Here is a 22,527-nt window from a genome sequence, read left to right as displayed (position 1 = left end):
AGGTTTTCCACCTGAAACATCTCATTCTGCTACTTTAAGAGGTAAGAGCTTGCAACTGATCCCTGAAAGTGATCACCCAAATACTTGAGGGGCAGAGTCTGTCACAAGGTGAGCTATTTGTCTTGACTGAAAAATAGATATGAGGCGTAAGTATGAGAGAGCCTGATCTTGAGCATGTTTACTCAGAAGTAAGACCCTTTGAGTACTTGCTTCGAGGCAAGTGTGAGGAAGCAGGTTGTGGTCTACTTAGGGTTGCCAGCTCCGGGTTGAGAAATACCTGGAGATTTTGGGAGTGGAGCCTGAGGAAGGTGGGATTTAGAGAAGGGAGGGACTTCAATGCCATAGAGTCCAGTTGCCAAGGCGGCCATTTTCTCCAGGGGAACTGATCTATATTGGCTGGAGATCAGTTGTAATAGCAGGAGATCTCCAGCTAGTACCTTAGGTTAGCAACTCATACGTTTGGAGACGTATGTAGAAATCCTTTTGGTCCCGTTTGAAATTATATATATTCCATGAACTTCTTTGGATACATGTAACTGATGAAGCCATATGCGAAACGTGATCTTGATCTAGACGACACGTCCTGACATCTTCTCGCTGTGGCCTTTGCCTCAGACATCTTCCATCCAGCTATCAATAAGGACAAAAAAGTCCATCACGGACAGTATATATTGACTTACCTGATTTGCAGGACATCCATATTTTCTATTGAATTTTGTACTATGCTGGATTGATATTGAAATTTTGTATGTGTATCTTACTGTATTTCATTTTGTATATTTGCTCACTTTTTGCACCTACTTGCACCTTTATAAATTAATATCCTATTTCTGGTACTTTTTGAGTGCTGTCTGGATCTCTGCCATTATCCGTACAGCACTGAGCCTTTATTTTTTCCAAGTACCTGGAGGTTGGCAACCCTATCTAGATGGCATGAAAATGTGCATGGACAGCCATCTTCCCAGTCTGCTTCCTGAGGCAGGATCCTTACCAGAGTCCTTTGGCTACTGCCTCAGCCAAGACCCTTTCATGCATGGTTAGGCCTCCATAGTCCCTGCTGGAGCAGCCTGCAGCTCTTCCTTCCATCTCCCTTGCCTCTGGTATTTTAAGCTGTGGCGGTTCCAGGCCTAACCACCTGCTTTTCTTCCAGTGACACTAAACTAACTCTTCCGTCCACACCTACCTTTGTGTGCTGCTGTGATAAATGATCCTGTTTTTCTCATTTCACATGCAAAATTCCGCATTTGAATAATGTTTGCAAAATTTAAATGGAAAAACGGGGATATAGGGCAAATTTTGGAACATTTGACAGATTTTTATTTCTACTGTAGCTCATTCCTCTAGTCATGCCAGAGGTCATCTTCAGCCAATTTAAGGCAGAAAATAGCCACCACAAGCCCCAGATCCAGCCTAGCAACCACAGGGCCTCTAATTTAGGCCCCACAAGAATGTTTTCTGATAGCCGCATCCCATAATTTACAAGATTTGGGGGGAATTTGCTCTCCTCATAAAGAACCCAAATATGCTGCCTTATGAGCAAGGCAAATTCCCCCAGTTCTTACAAATTGTGGCTCATCACAAGATGCATTCAGTCCATATATATGGAGAAGCCTCAGAGAATCTTGAACTATACACGGAAGTAAATACTCTGTAAAATGACCAGGTGAACTAAGTTTCCTCTGGTGCGTCCTTAAGAGGAAAGTCTGTTGTTCTGATGGTTTGTAATCCCTGTTACTCTTACAGTCATGCAGCGATCTGTGCGAAATTCAATCCTTTTTCTCTCTGCTAGGCCAGTAATTGTGTGGATCAGCTTTTCCTGGCACACTGTAGGTCTTTGGTGACTCAAAACATGCTGTGTGGCTTCACTTTGCTTGACTCCTTTTTGCGGAGACTTTAGCAGTGCTCTTGGCAGGCTCTATTCCTAACTGAATTCCAGCCCATCACTCCAGAGGACAGAGCTTTGCTAGCCAAGTACAGAGTAGATGATCTAAGGCTTTTCCATCCCTAATGCCTCTGGATTTATGTCCCATTTTTTATCCTTGTTTCTTCTTGGGGTTTTTTTTTTTTTTTTGGTCACATGGAAATATTTTATTTTGTGGAGGGATTTCCAACATGCTAAGTATCTTAATGTTTAATTGAAGACTAATTGGGAGAGGGTTGGGGGGGGTGGAACAGCTGTTAAACAAACTGTGGTGCTAACGTATGTAGCTAAGTCGTGCTCTTTTGGGGAAAGAAAATGCTTTGCAATACATGCAAAACTTATGGCTGATAAAGATGTTTGTATACAGCACCAAGAAGGCAGCACACTTAGGTCGTTTATGCATGGGAGCTTTACCTGAAGTTTGTTGCTCGCTAGACCCACACCTGTTGGGAATCTATGCACCAGCAGTCTCCAAGCTCAAATCAAGTCCTACCCCTTTAAATGCTGCTTTGTAATTGGCTTGCTTGTAGTGCTTACTGTGAGAGAAAATCCCCCCCAAACCCAATTGCCCCATAAAAAAGCATTTAAAAAACAACAACATAACAAACGGAGCAATCTGAAGGGGGGGAGAGAAATCCAAGCCTCAGTTTTTAAAAGATTTTTTTCTGCTCAGAATGAGCTCCGAGAAAGCAAGAAGTATTTCAGTCCTCACCTCTGGACGTGCTGCTTTGTAATTGGGTGTGAGCAAAACTAAGTTTGCGTGCTCCGCGCTTTGCCTTATGAATGGAGATTTCACCTGTGCTTTGTTCAGGGAAGATGGAAGAGTTGGGTTATTAGAGGAACAGGAAGTCCAGGGATTTGTGAGGGCTGGCAGCGAGGTCATCTCTAATGGACGGGAAACTCATGCATAACTCCAAGGAACAACCGAGACAGACCAGGGGCGAACGTGAGTGAAAGTACCCATGCATAAACAACCTTTGTATGTTCCATAACCATGTTCAAATCCTAATATCAGAACTAAACCCCACAAAATCAACATGTATGGCTGGAATTATGTGTTACAAGAAAACCTCATTTTGTTGCAACCTTGAAAAGACCACTGTCTTAAAATCTATGGGTGATGTGAGTCTGAAATGGTGGGCTACACCTGTTCCTAAAGGTTTCTCTTGATAGATTGGTCATGTTTCACATGGTTGTGGTGTCAGTTCCCTGCATTATGATCAAACTCCAACATGTGGAGTCTACTCACAGTAGGAGGAGAGCACTGCCTCCTCCCCAGTGAACCTTTCATTCATGTATTGTGCATACTGTGGAAAAAATCCAGTATGTGTGGGTTTAAGCTGTACGATTCTTGTTCCTATAATTTAAGGTGAAATAATGGCATAACCTCTGTGGACCAGTACCAGTGCGCACTCTCATTGTATGGGGATGCCCATTATGGATTGAGAGCTGGCTGAAAAATAGGAAGCAGAGAGTAGGAATCAATGGTCAGTTCTCACAATGGCGGGATGTGAGCAGTGGGGTGCCTCAGGGATCTGTGTTGGGACCGGTGCTTTTCAACCTGTTCATCAATGACCTGGAGTTGGGGTTAAACAGTAAAGTAGCCAAATTTGCAGATGACACCAAATTATTTAGGGTGGTTAAAACAAAATCGGACTGTGAAGAGCTCCAGAAGGATCTCTGCATACTGGAAGAATGGGCATTAAAATGGCAAATGAGATTCAATGTGAGTAAGTGTAAAGTGATGCATATTGGGACACAAAATCCCAACTTCACATATACACTGATGGGATCTGTGCTGGCAGGGACAGATCAAGAAAGGGATCTTGGGGTGGTAGTGGATAGCTCAATGAACCCAGTGTGCGGCTGATGTAAAAAAGGCCAATTCCATGCTGGCCATAATTAGACGAGGAATAGAGAATAAAACTGCTGATATCATACTGCCCTTGTACAAATCTATGGTGAGACCACACTTGGAATACTGTGTACAGTTCTGGTCACCACACCTAAAAAGGGATATTACAGAGCTTGAGAAGGTGCAGAAAAGAGCAACCAAAATGATTAGGGGACTAGAGCAACTGCCCTATGGGGAGCGGTTAAGACGCTTAGGGCTGTTTAGCTTGGAAAGAAGGTGGCTGAGGGGAGACATGATAGAGGTCCATAAAATTATGCATGGTTTGGAGAGAGTGGACAGGGAGAAGTTTTTCTCCCTCTCCCATAATACTAGAACACGGGGTCATCTGCTAAAGCTGGAGGGTGAGAGATTCAAAACAGATAAAAGGAAGTATTTTTTCACATAACGCATAGTTAAATTGTGGAACTCCTTGCCCCAGGATATGGTGATGGCTGCCAGCTTGGAGGGCTTTAAGAGGGAAGTGGACATATTCATGGAGGAGAGGGGTATTCATGGCTGTTAGTTAGAATGGATACTAGTGATGCTGCATACCTATTCTCTCTAGTATCAGAGGAGCATGCCTATTATTTTGGGTGTGGTGGAACACAGGCAGGATGGTGCTGCTGCCATCGTCTTGTTTGTGGCTTCTTAGAGGCACCTGGTTGGCCACTGTGTGAACAGACTGCTGGACTTGATGGGCCTTGGTCTGATCCAGCGGCGCCTTTCTTATGTTCTTATTAACTGGAAGTTTCTGTGAATATAGGTACAGTGTGCTACCCAGTAAGTACAGGTTGTAATTCTCAGTTTGCAGTATTCTGCATGGAATCCGGCACTTTGCACAGAATTCAGATTTCTGACTATCGCAGATTTCATCTTTGATAAAGATGATGGCCTTCATTAATGTGGAGATGTGTTTGCGAATGAGTGGACAATCTTTGCAAAAATCTCCAGTCTTCTGGGATGGAACGTTTTGTGCTCTGCATGGACCACTTTCCCTCAGAGATTTTGCCCTGTGTAGCCAGCTGCATGACCCTGCTTTTGGGGGGAACTTCTACACAAGGTTGTATTCATTCTGAGCACAACTCATGGGGCTCCTGTACTTTTGAGCCAGAACAAAAAACAAACCCCTTTTGCCCCACTTCCAGAGGAAACTACAGAGTGGTTGCAGACAGGGTTTTCTTTTCTCCATCTCCTGAGAAAGGTTACTAGTCTTATCGAAACTCTTTTGCCTGACCTAGAAATTCCTCCGCTGTTTTGCTAGAAGAAGGATTCCAAACTTTGTTTCAGATTTTGTTTTAGGTGCAATTTCTGTGGCAAGTCTGTGGTTAATAAACCAACTTCAGATCCTGAAATCTGACCATAGTTAGTGGGCTGTCTCACATTTAGACGATCAAATAACTGTTGTTAGTTTAGTTAAAATCATGGTTTTGCGTGACATCTGAATCCCATTACTTTTCCTGAACCCTTGAAAAAGAACAGGATAGAAACTGAAATACATCCATGAAAACATTTTAATATTCAACTTTCCACTTCTTCTATCCCATGCTTCTAGAATTTCAAGTATTATGACTAGGCAGGGCTTATTCCAAGTCCTTAAGAAAGTAGAACCCTCCAATCCTCAAACTGAGGATAGTAAAACTCATGTTCATGTTTGTACTTGAAGCTTGCAAGTTTTGGGTTGCTATAAATACTGCACATCATTGCAGTCCTGGTTCCTGTTTTGAAGTGACCTCATCTAGTTTCTGTTGGTGGTTAGCAGATCTTCTACCACATGATCTGATGAAGGAAGCCACTTTGCATACTTCACCAATTCAGCTCTTATTATAATGGAGAGAACTCATTGAAGCACCACATTTATATCCCAGCTCTGCAAATATCAGCTCTTATTCAGTCTTCTGGGCTTTAAAACTACAGTCAAATGTTGAATAACAGAGTTGCTGTTTCAGTAAATTAGAGACTTAGTTTAGGTCAATGCAAGTTTCTCTGCATTCTTTTTAAAAGCAGGAATCGCTGTGAACATAATCCAACAACTTTTATAATGTAGCTATATCCTCAAGCATTATTGCTTTTTTTTTTTTTTAATGTTTTATGGTACAAGACTGCAAATAAGTGTGGTCACCTTCTCTGAAGAGTGAGGCTTAGAACTGTGCTGTATATCATACAGCAGGGCTAGGCAACGCCCCCACCCCCCGTCACGTGTGCCAAATTGCAGCACGCGGGACCATTTTGCTTGGCACAGCAGCTCCCTTACTGCTGTCGAAAAGCAGGGGTGCATTTGAACCAGGCTCAGCTGGAGTGCAACTCTGGGTCTTTCTTTGGACCTGGAGCTGTGCTGTCATCAACCTGAGTTCCTTCTGGCCCTGCCTCCAATAAGTGCCAGCAGCCCCGCTCCAACAGGCGGTTAGACTGAGTGGCAGGCTCAGACCATTGCCAGCTGTACACTGCTGTCACTCCTCCCCCCCTTAGTGGAGCAACCTCTGTAACCAGCACAGCCCTAATCTCTCCCCCCCCCCATGGTTTTTGGCACATCAGCATCTTCACAGTAGGCATTGCATTGCATTCCATTCAACACTTGGGTCAAAAAAGTTTATTACTTCTGTCCATACAATATTTTCAGTATGTTTTTGGACTTGTTATCATCCTTCAGGTTATTGCAGCAACTTGCAGAGCACTCAAGTGCCCATAGAGCTGTCTCCCCCGCCAAATTCCTAGTCATACATTTCTATTGCACTGCATTTTTGTACAAGAATCACTTGGACAGAGTAAATGACGTTATTGTCTTGTGCACTACTACCACTTCCCCTGCTCTAAATTAACGTGGCAGTTTTGCTTTAAACAATGAAATGTACATAACTCAGCTGTGTAGTTTGTTCTCACCTCCCTGGGGCAAATAACAGTTGCTCCCCATTGGGCACCAAACTTTGTGTGACATTTTCTCTCTGAAAGCCTTAAAGCATGAGTGGGCCAGTCTATGGTTTAGGGGCTCCATGGCACGGGCTGCAGGAGTTTGTGGCATATCTAAACAGAAGCAAGAGGGGATGTGGGGTAGTGTCCAGGATGCCGGCTGATACAAGGGCCAGAGGCAGACAGCATAATCAGAAAGCCAGTCCAAGGTCAGGCACCATTTTATTTCAATCCAAGTCCTAAGCGTCAGTATCAGAGGGGCAATCCAAATTGAGGGTCAGGTCCAGTTTCGAGGTCAGGGTAACGGCAGTCCAAAGAAGTTCAGGGGATCAAGAAGCACACAGTGCACAATGTGGTAGCCACTAGTTGCTCCCACACAAAGCTTGTTTTGCTTCCTGCTTCAATCTTGTTCAGGTAGCAGGCCAGCTGTTGCTCATTGAGCAAGCCCAGTGGAAGACATCAGTCTTCCTTATCACTGATGGCTCGTGTTCTACACTGGCACGTTAACCTCTTGCTTCGCCTTCGGTCTTGCATTGCCGCTCTGAGCCTTTGCTGCCTGCATTCCAGACGTTTTGGTGACCCGTTTGATCCATCCTGTGGTGGCGCTGGCTGTGCCGGCACCTCAAGCACAGCTGAATCCCCTGAACCAGAAGGCTGGGAACACGGTGAGGTCTTTCGGCTTGTGGCTGCCCTCCTGCTTTGGTTGCTCTGCAGCCTGCTGCTGCTCTTCTGTTCTCAGCCTGCTTTCTGCCTCCATCTCTTCCTCATCTGAGGACGTCTCCGCAGGCTGACTCACGACAAGTAGAGTTAGGACTCCACTTCTGCTTGCGGTCTCCCCCATGATGTATGCTGCCTGTTACCAGCACATTTGGTTTAATAAAAACCACTTTGGCAGGTGATGGATGACTGCATGTGTACTGAAGTGTCTCATCTCATATATATTTCGAATCAGTCTCAGCCTTGTTGAGAACCATTGTAGTTGAAAAGCCATATATAAATATTGTAAGTACATAAGATCTCATTTTGCTGCTCTCTCTCACACATTTTGGCCATTTGTGGCATACTTTCCAAGGAGTTTACTGCGGTATACTTTCCATGGAGTTTGCATACCTCTGCCTTAATGGAAAGGAGGAGCTGAGCTGCTCTTGGTTAGAGAGCTGATACAATGTAGGGGTTAAGAGACTGAGAGCCTGACTTCACATTACACTGTTTTGGGTCCTCCCTGAATCCTGTCAAGCAGGCATGTGCTGGGAGTTTGTGGTTGAAATTTAGATTTTGGGGTCCATTGGGATTGGGACTACAGAGAATGGGGGGCTTACCCCTTCCCCCTCATGATGATTTCCAGACCTGAAATGGCCCCAGGGAGCCACTCTTTGCCCTGTTGGGGAAACTTACAAATACTGGTGGGCTAATGTACTAATTGGCTCAATATGGGGAGTATCAAAGATAAGGTTTTGTGTTTGCTTTGCAGAGTAGATGGTAATGTTGACAGTGAATGTGGAGTACACCCAAAGGAAAGAAGGCTTAGGCAGAAAAATGAGAGGTTTGGCCTTGTACATCTTTAATTTGAGATGGTGATGAGACATCTAAATGGAAATATCAGACAGGCAGTTGGAGATGTGGGATTGGATAGAAAGAGATAAAGTCACTGGGGTGGGGGGAGCAATGAAGAAGGGGAAACAGAAGAAGAGCTTTCCGTTGTGGAAACACCAAATGAGCAATTATATAGACAGGAGGAAAGCCAGCTGAGCAGTGACACGGAGGCAAGCAATGGCAAAACACCTCTGAATGTCTCTTGCCTTCAAAAGCCTACGGAGTCGCCATAAGTCAGATGTGACTTGACACCAAAAAACAAAGTACAGATATTCTCTTGCATAGTGTGGAGTATTTTCTGCAGAAACAATTGGGAGGGGGCACATTAATTGTAAGTGCGGATCATCTGTTGCAGATCAGAAAATTTAGGATTGGGGGCAAATGCCCCTTCCCCCATATGGATTCCCACTCCCATAAAAAGTATCCAACATGCACAACTTTGCATGGGAGCAATTCAGTATATGCTTGAAAGGGTGACTAGCGTGTGTGAATGAGCCGCTGCAGATCAAATACTGCAGAAAGAATGTAAAGTTCCCTCAAACTCCAGGCTTTTCAATGAAGCCAAGTTTCTTTTAGTTTATTTAAGATGTATTTAAGCTGTATCTCCAATAGGTTCCTGAGATGGCAAGAGGGAGTAACCAAATCAAGTGATGATATATGTGTATGCATGAAAAAGCCCAGAGGAGCTAGACCGGGGCCATAGTGTCTGCAAAGGTGTTTTACAACCAAACACTGGTATCAGACCTTAGTTTTACAATCTAAACAAATGTTTACTCACAAATCAAACCTTGATATGATATTTGTTTTCAGTAATGTGTCCACCTACCCACATTTCCCACTATTCCATCCCAGAAGACTTGCTCCGGCCTTTAGGGAGCAACCTAGAATTAAGGAGTTGGGTCTAAAAAAGAAGACACTACAATGTATAGCTATTTAACTTCCCAGACGAAATTTGCCCCATGGTTCAAAATGATTACAAAAGACCACATTAGGACCTCCTATCTGGTGGACATTACAACCTGTAGCCTTAGAGCAGCCTTTGCATCGCTGCGCTTCCAAACTATGCCCACGGAACTTCTTGCAGGTCATTTCTCAAAAAAAAAAATAACCTGGCTCAACGTGTTTGCCTATGTGGTGGGCCTGTGGGAGATCTCTTCCATTATGTTTTGGCCTGCCCTTTATACACTGAACCCTGAAATAAGTTTTTGGCAAACATTCTATTTGCATTACAGTTGTTATCTGATGCTGATAAATTATTTTATTTGTTATCAGATATGGATCCCTATATTTCCCCAAAAATGGCACTTTATGGCCTGGCAGCCAAGAAAATTAGAGAGAAGCAAATATAAATTGTGGAAAGCTGGATAGAATTGTACAGGCGCATTTTTTTAAATGATATTGGTTTTAAAGTTGTTGTTATAGTGCCTTTATATTGTACTGGCCTATGGTCTTATACACTACATTTGACTACTACTACTACCTACCCACATTTAACTGAATAGAGTGTGAAGATGTAAATTAAATCAAACAGAATGTGAAAGTAAAATCATGTGGCAAAGTATTTGTATTAGAACGTTACAAGAAGGGGAATCCTTCCCCTCTACTTTCCCATCACATGCCTTGTCTACCCCCGACCTACCCTCCCGGCTGCACATCCTCCCTCCTGGGCCTATCCTTATCTTTAAAAATTTTTTAAAAAGCTGAGATATGTGGAGTTGATAAGGAGCCCCATAATACCAACGGTGATTGTGTAGTCTGGAAAGATCTCAGGTGGCTTTTACATTTTTGTTCAGTTGCGATAGCTGCGAAAGGGTACTTCTTCAGTTCTGGGTTTGTTTGTTTTAGATATCCCATTTTTTAAAAAAAACTGGCATTGGCACAGGTTTGTAGAAAACTGGCATTGGCACAGGTTTGTACCACTGGCTGGCCACATTTGGGTTTAGTGATCCTCATAGTAGGGATCACATCTTGGGAATTAGATACAGTGATATTTAGGAAAGAGAAACATTCAGTACCATTAACAGTGCGTTCCTAAGCATAATTCAAGTCAATGGGCTTAGAAAAGTCTCTTTCTGCTTAGTATTGCATTGTAAGAATGATCTTTATAGTTTAATTAGCAACATGCTGAGGTTTCAGAAGATATCCCACAGAACAGTTTTCTTTTCTTTTTCTCCCCCCCCCCTCTTTTTTTTTGCTAGCTATGTGTCAAACTAATCCTGTGCTTCCAAAAAGTGAGTCATGGTGGAATGAATCAATATGTAACTGTGATGTGCTTCAGAGCAGGCAGTTACTTCATAAATTTAGGTAACTTTCAGGCTATTGGATTCAGCTAAGGAGACATCAAAAGAGAAAGAGAAATGTGTAGGATGTCTCTTAGGAACTTAGTTCTATAAACATTGATCTTTCTCATCTGCAGAAGAGACAGAAAGCAAAGTTGGACCAAGATGAGTGTTCAAGTTCCATGTTGATAAGACCAGCTTTTGATTGGTTAAGAACAAGTTGTATTGCCAAATGCTTATTGCAGTGTTGTTTTGACCACTTTTTTCCAGTATCTCAAAAATTTTCAGTTGTGAAGTAATGGGTATTATCAATGCCTTGATTCATTCTAATTACTCAAAGAGACAAGATCAAGTGAACCCAACAGACTGTTTCTGTGCTAGATGTTTTGTGCAGTGTTGCTATGTGCCTCTAAACATTTCAATCCAAACAATTCAGGCTGTTTCCACTTTGGCCTTTTTTGCGGGGGGAAATAGCCTTTGGGCAGATAAATGATCTGAGCATTGCTCATGTTGTTGAAGTATATCCTGAAAAATGACTAATGATTCCAAATCTCACTCAATTCTGTTTTGCTGTCAAATAAACAGGGAATTAAAGTGTACTGACATTCAAACCAATTATATTCCCTATGCAAGCCATTTTTCATAAGCATCACATAATCAACCATTTTAGAAGAATCTGATCTCTTGTTGGGATTCCAAACCTAAAACTTAAACGTGTAGAATCTTTAGATGCAAAGAAGCTCTGATGGTAAATGAGATGTGTTAAAGCCTCCAGGTTTTTGGTGGACACACATACACTGAAAATTCTGTCTTGTGAGTCCACCATTCATCTCCTGCTAAAGAACTTCCGAGGGGTACATGGCTGGCCACTTTTGCGATTAAAATGACAGGCTAACAGTGCCATCCTAAACAAAGTGACACCCTTCTAAGTCCATTGAAGTCAGTGGTCTCAGAAAAGTATGAAACTCTTCTTTGGATTGCAAGGGTTCAACACTCTTCACAGGTGGTACCGTTACAGTCATTCATGCATAAGCTCTGTTCTGACTTTCAAATGAATGCCCTGAAGTTAGGGGCAGGGACAGCGTCCGTGATTCTTATTGAGAAATTTGGTTAATATAGCAGAGTATTGCTCAGTCATAGAAGTGTGATATTGAGTGCAGTAAATCAATGACTAAACTGAGGCTGTCGTACTTTGGACATATTATGAGAAGACAAGAATCACTGGAAAAGACAATCAAGCTAGGTAAAGTCGAAGGCAGCAGGAAAAGAGGAAGACCCAACAAGAGATGGATTGACTCTATAAAGGAAGCCACAGCCCTCAATTTGCAAGATCTGAGCAAGGTTGTTAGGATAGAACACTTTGGAAGACATTGATTCATAGGGTCGCCATGAGTTGGAAACGACTTGACGGCACTTAACACACACAAAAAAACACACACACATGTACACACACAAATCAATCTCACAAGAAGTATATTGCAAAAAGTAAAAAGTACATTTATTCAAGTAGATTCTGTTCACATTCAGGTTGCAGTCAAAAGGAATAGAGACATTCAGGTTGCAATAAAAAAGAACAGAGAGACCTTACCTAAAGAGTACTTTCCCTATCACAAATGGCCAGCTGATCCAACATACTGGGTATGGGAGAATGAGGCATTGTTTCTACAGGAGAGATCTGTAGATATGTGTGACTCCATGAAAAGCGATGTGGAGAGTGGGAAGAACAATGGACACAGAAAGAGAGGAGGGGTCAGAGGGCAGCTCCCAGGTTAAGACAAAAAAAGAGGCATCCCATTCAAGAAGATAATGCTTATACACATAATAATGCTTGTACCCCCCCAATGTCCATGCATGCTGAGTCACTCAATTCAACAATCCTACCCTTCCTTCACTGAAATAATGCTAAGAAATACATCAAGAGCCCCTTTCATATCTGTGCCTGTTGTAACTATCTGTGAATTTGACCTGCTGCTGAACCACACAGAACTGAAGAAGTGAGCTGTGACTCACGAAAGCTCATACCCTGGCAGAAATTTTGTTAGCCTTTAAGGTGCTACTAGATTCTTGCTCTTTTCTGCTGCACCCAGAACTAGTTCCTCACTTTCCACCTTGTGTAGTCTTTTAATGGAAAGTATTTATTTATTTATTTATCCCCTTTCCTGGCCAATGTTGCTGTATCGTGGGGCCATGTGTTAAGTCAACAGAAATGAGCAGGTACAAAGGCATTTGGCTCTTTTCCCTTCAAGTGTGGCTCCTTCCACCATGCGTATACCCCATCACACTGCCATCTCAAGGGCAAAAAAATCTCCCACAGTAAATGTCAATATTCATTAATTTTTTAGTTTTTTTCTTGTGGCCCTGAAATTGACCTTTAGCACCTGAGGTGGTGGTGTGCTGTCCAGCAGAGGTATAGAAGTGGGGTTTGCAGGCTTTGCTGCTTGTCTGGCCCTACAGATGAGGGCCTCACTGTATCAGTGACTGCTTTATGGATACAGAGCTTTTGGTTTTAGCTAGGGAGGTTTTAGCTATTATTGCAAGCTGCCTTGAATGTTTCAATAAAATAATTAAATTAAGCAATTAACTAGAATGGAGTGGGTGGAGGACGCTGGTTGATGCTTATCTGGCTGCCCATTTTTCAAATTACAGTACGTTTGTTCACCTGCATCTTGATGTGGGAGAACAGACATGGTATTAGTGAGACATCTAGTTGTGTGGGAGCCTGTATGGGTGACTAGGAAGGCAGCCAGGTTGACATGGGTGAAGAAAATAGCTTTGGAGGAGGGAAGCAGAGGAGAAAATTGATTTGGGCAAATGTGGGAGTGGATAATTCTTTCAAGAGAGTGAATTTATAGGGATTTTGGAATTAATTGGGGGAACAACTGGGTTTGGAAAGTGAACCTGTGGGGACAGTTGGAAATGACTTTGGAGATTTGATATTTGGGGTTCAAACTCCTCCTGGGTCTTGTCTTGGCTCTCTGGAATTGTACCAGTTATGTCTGCCTCACAGACTTGTCTTCTGTAAAATGAATGTGGCAACATGCGTCAGGGTCTCCGAGCCTACTGCCTTTTTCTAGTTATAGGCGAATTACCTATTTCCATCTTGCCCAGCATTTTGTTTCCAACACTGGCCAGCCAAATGACTCTGAGAACTTCAGAAGCAGGACCTGGGGCAACAACACCCCCCTGTTTTTGATGCCCTTAACTTGATGTTTAGACTTGCATTGCCTCCAAACATGGAGGTTCTGCTTAGCTGTCATGGTTGGTAGGAAAAGCTTGGGTGGGTGGAACAGAGGAAAAGTGTAATATGAGTAGCGTAAGAGGGTGGAGGGGGGATTCTAACAACCCTTCGTTTTAGAGGTATAGGTTACCACTGACTCCTTTGTGATATTTGTCATCAGAAATTAGATGCCACTTCCTTTCCTGTAACTGAGTCAGACATAAGAAGCAGCTCGAGGGATAAACTAATTCTCAGTTTTAAAAATGTACTGATGTGAGAGAAACCCTACAACCACTGACTTGTGGTTATCTCATCATTCTATCCAAATGTCAGCCTTGTAGTTGCTCCCTTTGTCCCTTTCTGGTCAGGGTCCAGGATGAGCACAGCTGTTAAACACGAAACCACGTAACTCATATTCCCACCTATGCAATAATTGTAGCATCATAATCTTCTTCTGGCCAAACCCCAGCGTGGACTAGCCTCCTGATGGTCAAAACAATTTTTACAAGTTCTCATGCTTGCAGAAAAATGAATTGCATGAATAGCCCTGCACTTCTGGTTGTAGCATTTGGTACCTGCACTGGCACAATGTTATACTGTTTAGTACTGCTCCATTACTATCGGGTACTTCATTAATAGTTACCAATTATGGATTTTTCTCTGTCCTCCTCCACCTCTTTTATAGATTCTGTGTCTCAGTTCCATTACACTAAACGACCATGGAAGAACGATCACACTGTCTAATCACTGAGTTAGAAATCTCCAATGGAATCAAATTGAATACAGTTCTCAGAGAAATATCGACATTTGTTCATCCGAGCCAACTGTTCTCATTCATTGTTTCTTTCAGATTTTTTCAAACAAGCCTCATTTGAAGCAGAAGCGTTTTTAGAAGCCATCCAGTTTTTCCGTCAGGAGAAAGGCCATTATGGGACTTGGGAGATGGTGACTGGCAATGAAATTCAGGTACTTTCCTTGATTTGGTTTTTATACTGTAGGCTACATAGTTGTGGTAGATATCAAAGGGAAGTGGAGGAAAGTTAGGAGCGAACTTTGCTGCGCCAAAGCAAACGGAAGACAGGGCTGGACACAACCTTCAGCTCTGCACTGTATTTTTCAGGTTCAGGTTTATTAACCTGAATTTTCAAAAAATACAGGAAAAGCCAAATTAAGTATTCAGCTTTTTCTTTGTTTTTCAAAAATGTCCAGGTCTAATAAATCCGAACTCAAAAAATACTGGGGGGAAATGCTGCCCACCCCTACCCAGCACTTTGTGTGTGTGTGTGTGTGTGTGTGTGTTAAGTGCCGTCAAGTCGCTTCCGACTCATGGCGACCCTATGAATGAAAGTCCTTCAAAATGTCCTATCTTTGGGGTATTCTTCACGGTGGATTTTGCTTCGGTTTCGAATCGGAGCAAACAATAAACCGATTTAAATAGCTTTTTCATGGCAGCGCAGATTCTCCCCCCATCCCGAGGCATTTTCAATTTTTCACAGGAGAAACAGCGCACTTCTCTGCGCTGCTTACGTCTGCTGCTGCTCATGACTCACCGCTCCAAATCTGCCACTCTTCCCATGATCCTGTGTGTGTGTGTTTTTTTTGGGGGGGCATCCTGAGAGCAGCACATCCAAGCCAAAACTCCCGTCACCCTTCTGAAGAGAGGCTGCCAGTCTGCTCTGGGTCTCCCTCCAGCCGGTGCGATCCTATGTGTGTGTGTGTTGGGGGGGCATCCTGAGAGCAGCAAATCCAAGCCAAAACCCCCATCACCCTTCTGAAGAGGGGCAGCCAGTCTGCTTTGGGTCTCCCTCCTGCCGGTGCGATGCTGTTAGAGTGGCAACTCCCCCAGCCAATCACCGTTCTTGGGGGAGGAGAAAGGAGACGTCCCAGGGAGCGAAGCAAACATTTTTTCATGGGCATCCGAGCAACAAAACGCTCTTCTACTGGAAAGTACGGCTCAGAAGTGGTTTGGATTGCCTCTCTTTTAACCCGGCTTATTTTGCTCAGTGGGGGAAAACACGGATCTGGAGTGAATAACCAAAATTTGCCTCAGACGCAAATCAGCATCGAAACAGCACCAAATCTCCGTGAAGAATACCCCTTTGACAGCCTTGCTCAGATCTTGCAAATTGAGGGCTGTGGCTTCCTTTATTGAGTTAGTCCATCTCTTGTTGGGTCTTCCTTTACTTTATTGAGTCAGTCCATCTCTTGTTGGGTCTTCCTTTACCCAGCACTTTACCAGATCAGAACTTCTATGCATAGGAGCTAGATGCATAGGCCGGGAAACCTGCTACAATTCTCCTGCTATAAACACTCCCTGAGATCTCTTTCTAGGTTTCCTGCTGACTAGAGTGGATGGGTACTCAAACTCTCTAGGTTCTATACATCACATAAAATTTTTCAATACCCGCATACTTTTTTTTGGGGGGGGGAAGGGTTTCCTTATCCCCTCTTGTCTGCACCCCCCCCCGAAACCCCTTTTCTCAGCCTTTGGGCCTGTGGCCCAAGCAGGACTACATTTTCCAGCATGCAACAGAGATCCTATGTGACAGTTGCCAACTTTTCCTCGGAACTGCAAAACAATCTTGTTTTCCTGTACCAATCCACGTTTACCAGGTTGAACAGTGTTTCTCACCCCCAACCATTTCCTCTCCCCCTTCCCAATTTAAGTGTGGAACGGCTCATTAAGCTTCCCCACTGTTGGAACTGCTGCTAGTAAAGTCTTCCAAGATGTGGATTATGGGATTGTTAGTCCTCAGTGGCTATTCAAAGCGGAGAAAGCTCTTTTCCATCAGTGTAGTTGTTATTGCTTAAGTGAGTACTTATAAGCACATTGGCACAAATTGGCAGAGGGAAAGACAAAGTGTCTTATTCTGTGTGATACAGTATATATGCCAAAAACCAAGGAAGAAGGAGAAGAAAATCCACAACTCTCTACCCTCTTGGCAGTGCTGCACACAACTGAATGCCCTTCATTTGGGTTGGAGTGGGTACCAGCTCAGGCTCCTGTCACTGCAGTCCCACTCAGTTGTTATAAGAACCATTGCAATGACATATGGGTATCATTTTTGAACTCTTGAAATGCACTGTGTAAATGCTAACTTTTGTTATTACTAATGCTAGAAATATTAGAATGCCAGAATGATTTCATCAGTGTTTGTTTATTTTTGGCATTTCGCCATCAAATCACTTGCAAGTACAATTGTAGCCAGTCTGTTTTCTTTGAGGGTTTTAAAAGCCATTCTTCTGATCCCATAGCCACACTTTTGTGTTATGGGTCCAGGGATGGTGCAAGCTGCCTTGTCGAATCCAGCATCCCAAAGGTGATATGACATGTCTCAGGGGATTAAGGATAAAGGTATAATTTGAAACTTTTGCAAATTTTCAGGTTGACCTGACAATCTTACAATGTGTCATTAGTTGACTTGGCAGGCTCATAGCCCTTATCTCTCTCGGGAGCTATAATAACAGAGCTTGGAAGCATTTCATTATTATCTGCATAGTAATGTAACTAGAGTAGGCTCTTATCATATGGGTCTAGTATGTTCTCATCTTTGTTTTGATCTAGTATAATTTGAAGGCAGTGCTCCAAGTCAAGGAAACGTTTGCCATGGTTTGCATACAAGTTTTTCAGAAGGATTTTCTTCAAAGCCTTATAAGGATTCATGTGAATGTTCAAGTTACACATAAATTCCCCAGTCTTGCCAGAACGTCCTTTAACTTTTCATGATCACCTTTGGTACAGAGGCTACCTAAGAATAAAATTGCTCAGTGTCTTTGGCTGTAGGCAGATGATAATTATTTCCAGAGAGTTGAAGGTGATCAAGCTGATAGAGTAGTAGTTTTCTTCAGTTCAGACTATGCTTACCACTCAGTAGTCTGCTGAAGAACCCCTGCATGCCTGTGCTTTCTAGAGGATTCTCAGAATGTTGTGGATGTTTACCGTTCACACAGCTGTATCTTATGGGCCTTGCCATTATTTCTTGAATTCAACACTTCCCAATGGCTCTTCATGGCAGGGGAAGATCTTTAGTAGGCAGCAAGTTGCCTTTCAGGAAGGCTTATCCTCTGTATTTGACAATGTCAAGAATCCAGAGTATTCTGTTTGCTTCAGAACCTGCAAAATCCATGCTTATTTGGTGTAATTAACACAGCAAGGCACATAACCTGATTAAAGTGTACATAAAGCTTTATTCAGGAATTAACATACTTGATAGTGAAGAGGAGAGACAGCTATAGTGTCCTAACTACATCACTAGCTGAGAGAGAAACCAAGTATGGAAATTCTGAGAAGAAACAGGATTTTGCCCTAAGAGTAGCAATCTGGAGACAGACAAGGAATGACATTTAACAAGAGAGAAGGTACTGAACTCACTATCCTATCTAACTGCTGTCTTGCTGCCCCCTGCAGGGTCTTCTCTTCTTCTTTGTACACCAGACATTGCCTATTCCAACACTCCTTCTCAAGGTCTAGTGTGCAAAATCCACAAGATTCATCTTACATAGACTTTCAGACTTTTCTTGAGAAAAGTGGCTTGGTGAGTGCATCTGCAATCATTTCTTCTGTAGGGCAGTACTGCAACTCCACAAGCCCTTCTTGCATGTTTCTTACTAGGTGATGCTTCACATCCATGTATTTAGTTCTTGAGTTGATCTTCTCCATCTGTGCAAGTTTTATGCATCTTTGGTTGTCTATCCCAAAGTCTTGCATTAGTTGCAGTATCCATTTGAGTTTTTGCACACTTCTGCTGTGGATACATATTCAGCTTCAGTTGAGGACACAGCTACAGTTTCTTGCTTCCTGCTGCTCCAACTGACTGCTCCACCTCCATAGAAGAATACACGTCCACTGGTTGATTTTTTTAATCTGCAGTACCTCCTGTCCAGTCTGCATCCGTAAGATTATCACTTGTTGGTAACTTCAGTGTCATGCAGGTACTTGGCAAGTCTTTTGACTGCATTCCAGTTCCTTTTGCTCAGTGATTCTGTCTTCCTGCATAAAATGCCCACAGCTGCTGTGATGTCAGGATGTGTCAATGTGCTTATGTACAGCAGTTTTCCAATTGTTTCTCTGTATTGCTTGTTGTCAGGCAGAAGTTCACTATTTCCTTGCTGGTTCATGTAGTTCATTTCCATAGGAGAGCTTGCTGGTTTAGCTCCTTGTTCATGTAATCCACAAATTCTAGGTCTTTCTGCTTCTGGTAGAGCACTGGTTCCCAACCAGGGGTCCGTGGACCCCCAGGGGTCCGCGAGAACTAAATTAAAGTCCACGAAACAAAGTTATAAACCCATAATAAATTAATATTTTCAATTAAAAGTTCTCTATTATAAATATATATATTCAAATATTATTCTAAGTTTAATGTTTAACTAACAGTTATGATTAAAGTTTATTTTCAAATTCTCAGAATTTTTATTTTGAACCTTGGGGTCCCTGCACTGAACAAAAAAGTCCTAGTGGTCCCTGGTCAAAAAAAGGTTGGGAACCACTGTGGTAGAAGATAGTTTCCATCTTCCTCTGTTTCTAGTTGTATTTCAAGACAGTATTTGATGTCTCCTAACTGCTTCACTTCTGCTTCTTGATTCAGATGTTGAACTTTTTTTCATCACAGTTCTCTTTGTCTTCATAGCATAAAATCAGGTCATCCATATAAGTCAGAATGCAAGACCATTTGTTGACTCTATATCTTGAGTATGGGCAATGTTCCGCCTTGCCTTGCTCAAATCCTTCTTTGGTTAGCATTTGATGAAGTTTCTCATTCCAACATCTTGCATCCTGTTTCAGCCCATAGATGCTCTTTTGCAGTTTACACATGAGTTGCTTGTTTTCGGATTGTTCAAATCCTGGGGGCTGTTCCATGTGAACATCTTCCTTTACTTCTCCGTGTGGAGAGGCAGTCTTTATGTCCAGATGCTCCACATGCATCTTCCTTGCTGCTGCTATACTCAAGAGCATTCTTATCGAACTATGCTTCACCATTGGCATATGCTTCATCATAGTCTTCTCCATACTTCTGAGAGTATCCCTTATCAACTAATCTGGCTTTGTATCCTTGTATTTCCCTTTTTTGTATCATGCTTGGTTTTGAAGAGCCACTTGCATCCTACTGCCTTCATCTCTGGCAGTAGTTCGGTAAGTTTCCATGTTTGGTTCTTGATTCAATCTCTTCTTCTGCAGCTTCGCTCCACTTTTCTGCTTCTTTTGCAGGCATTCTTGCTATGTTTTCCCATGTGGAAGGCTGAGGTATAGCTTCTGCCTTTGCTAGATGAGAAAGTCTCCTTGGTGGCACTCCTTTGTTTGATCTGGCTGACTGTCTGATACATGGTTCTGCATCCCCTTCTGGTTGTTTAGGTTCTGCAGGGGCATCAGATATATTGTCCATCATGCTCAGATGCACTCTTTCTATTAGCAGTGTTTAATTTTCTCTGTTGGTGTAGATTCACTGATATCTACTTTTTCCATGTTGCCTGATTTCTCCCTTTCAGTGATGTAGACCACATTACAAATCTTGACTGTTTCTGTCTCTGGGTTGAGGGTTCTTGCATAGTCGACAAAAATGCCTTCGTCTGTTCTGAAATCCACCTTGGTTCGCTTTTCTTTAGGAACGTAACAGCCCATTCCTGAGATTTGGGACGAATCTCTTTAGGAGGAGGCGTGACCTCCCCGCCAGAGTAAATGATTGTAATCACACATTTACGCTGGCAGGGAGGGTGCCCCGTTGCCGGCGTGGCCTCTCCATGGTGGAGGCCACGGCATACAATGGCCGTGCTGGCGCGGGGGGCGTTCCTAGAGTGGGTCGGGGGGAGGAGCCTCCGGTTAGGCAACTTCCTGTCCCCATTCGAGCCAGTACGCCGGCACCTGGAATAGCGTTGCTGCCTCGCTGTTCTCTATGGGGCAAAAGGCCCCGTTTAAACAAAAAAAAGCCACGAGACAGCTTTTTTTTTTGTGGCGTATGCGAAACGGCTTAGGAGGAGGCGTGGCTGCGCCTCTTCCCCGCCGTCCGCATACACTGTCGGCTCAGGAATGGGCTGTAAGTGTAGGCTTTTGATCCAAACACTCTTAGATGATTCAGGCTAGGTTTGTGTCCATACTACAGTTTAAATGTTGTACTACTTGCACCTTTAAGAGCCCCATGGCACAGAATGGTAAGCTGCAGTACTGCAGTCCCAAGCTCTGCTCACGACCTGAGTTCGATCCCAATGGAAGTTGGTTTCAGGTAGCTGGCTCAAGGTTGACTCAGCCTTCCATCCTTCCGAGGTTGGTAAAATGAGTACCCAGCTTGCTGGGGGTAAAGGGAAGATGACTGGGGAAGGCACTGGCAAACCCCATAAACATAGTCTGCCTAGTAAACGTTGGGATGTGACGTCACCCCATGGGTCAGGAATGACCTGGTGCTTGCACAGGGGACCTTTACCTTTTTACTTGCACCTTTAGTAGGTAATTTGTTCTGCAGGTAGGTAGTAGTGTTAATCGTTTCTTCCCAGTACTTTTGCAGGTAGCTCTGACTCAAGGAGCATATATCTAGACATTTCAGTGAGAGGCTGGTTTTTCCTTTCTGTAACAACATTATCCTTTGGGGTGTATGGGACTGATGCTCTATTCCTTGTTCAGTCAAACAATTCCTCATTTCATGCCCCGTGTATTCCCCTCGATTATCAATATAGATTGCTAGTGGCTTTCTTTGGAATATGTTACAGACCATTGGAACATATGCTTTAATTTTTTTCCAGCCCTTGACTTTTCTTTTTAATTAGGTAGGTCACAATGTATCTTGAGAGGTCATCAATAAAGGTTAGCACTTCTTTATTCCCGCTAGGGGTTTGATTTTCATTGGTCCACACTGTGTTTCAGCTCTAGGGGGCATTTGGCTTGTGCTAGGTGACTTGTTAAACCTAGGTCTGGTTCCCTTTGCTTTGAGGCAGCACACACACTTCTCTTCATCAGCACATTTGCATGCCTTTAGGTACATCCTGGCTTTCAAGTTGAGTAATTACATAATAGTCCCTGTGCCCCAACCTCCGGTGCCACACCTTAGAGCAGTTTTTGTGATGGCATTGCTTTGCAAAGTTTGCTTCATCTTTGGTTGTCTGTGTAGCCCCACATTGGGACTGCACCTGCACGCACGCCTGCCACCGGAGATATCTTTCAGTTTTGATCTCTAGAGGGGAATGCCCCTTCTCTTGGAACAGGTGCAGTGGTTTCCCAGGCCTTGGTTCCAGGGCCTTGTGGACTCTCAGTTACTTAGGCTTATCCTTGTGTTTAGTTTTTTGCTTGTGTTTTTTGCATGGGGGTTCTGATGCTGCCCATTCGGTTTGCTCATGTTTGTGACATTTGGGGGCCGGAACCAAAGAAGATGGCTCTGATGACTTCAGAACCGATCTTGAGTTCACTGACTTAGCTGAGTGGATTGAGGCGGTACCGACATGCTTTTTAGGAGCTAAGGAGATGGGCATGGGTTGAGCCGATATGGGACATTGGGGAGTCCCTGAGCTGGTATCAGAAGGCAAGATGAGAGCCTTTTTCCATAACGCAGCTTTTAGCCTCGCTGTTCAATCCAAGCAAGCCTTTGGGGTGAATTTCAGGCATATCTTGCATGATGGGATGCCATGGCCCTCTCCCAAGAAGAGGTAATGTTCATCAGAGTGCATCATTTTTGTACCACATTGGGTACACTTTTTAAATAAGGCCTTCAAGGAATGTCCCTGAGTGGTTGGAAATGCG

General features: G+C 43.3%; 1 protein-coding gene across 1 annotated transcript in view; it reads left to right on the top strand.

Annotated features, from left to right (window-relative positions):
* Window positions 1-22,527, top strand: part of NIBAN1 (niban apoptosis regulator 1) — a 48,618-nt gene that overhangs the window by 10,316 nt on the left and 15,775 nt on the right. The window contains exon 6 of the mRNA XM_056844715.1: window positions 14,659-14,774. Coding sequence (XP_056700693.1) covers window positions 14,659-14,774 — 116 coding nt within the window. The remainder of the gene's footprint in view (window positions 1-14,658; window positions 14,775-22,527) is intronic.

This window comes from Euleptes europaea, chromosome 2 (genome assembly GCF_029931775.1).
Source record: "Euleptes europaea isolate rEulEur1 chromosome 2, rEulEur1.hap1, whole genome shotgun sequence".
In the NCBI taxonomy this organism is placed as follows: Eukaryota; Metazoa; Chordata; class Lepidosauria; order Squamata; family Sphaerodactylidae; genus Euleptes; species Euleptes europaea.
Note: the sequence above shows the minus strand (reverse complement) of the source record. Positions and strands in the feature narration are given on the sequence as shown.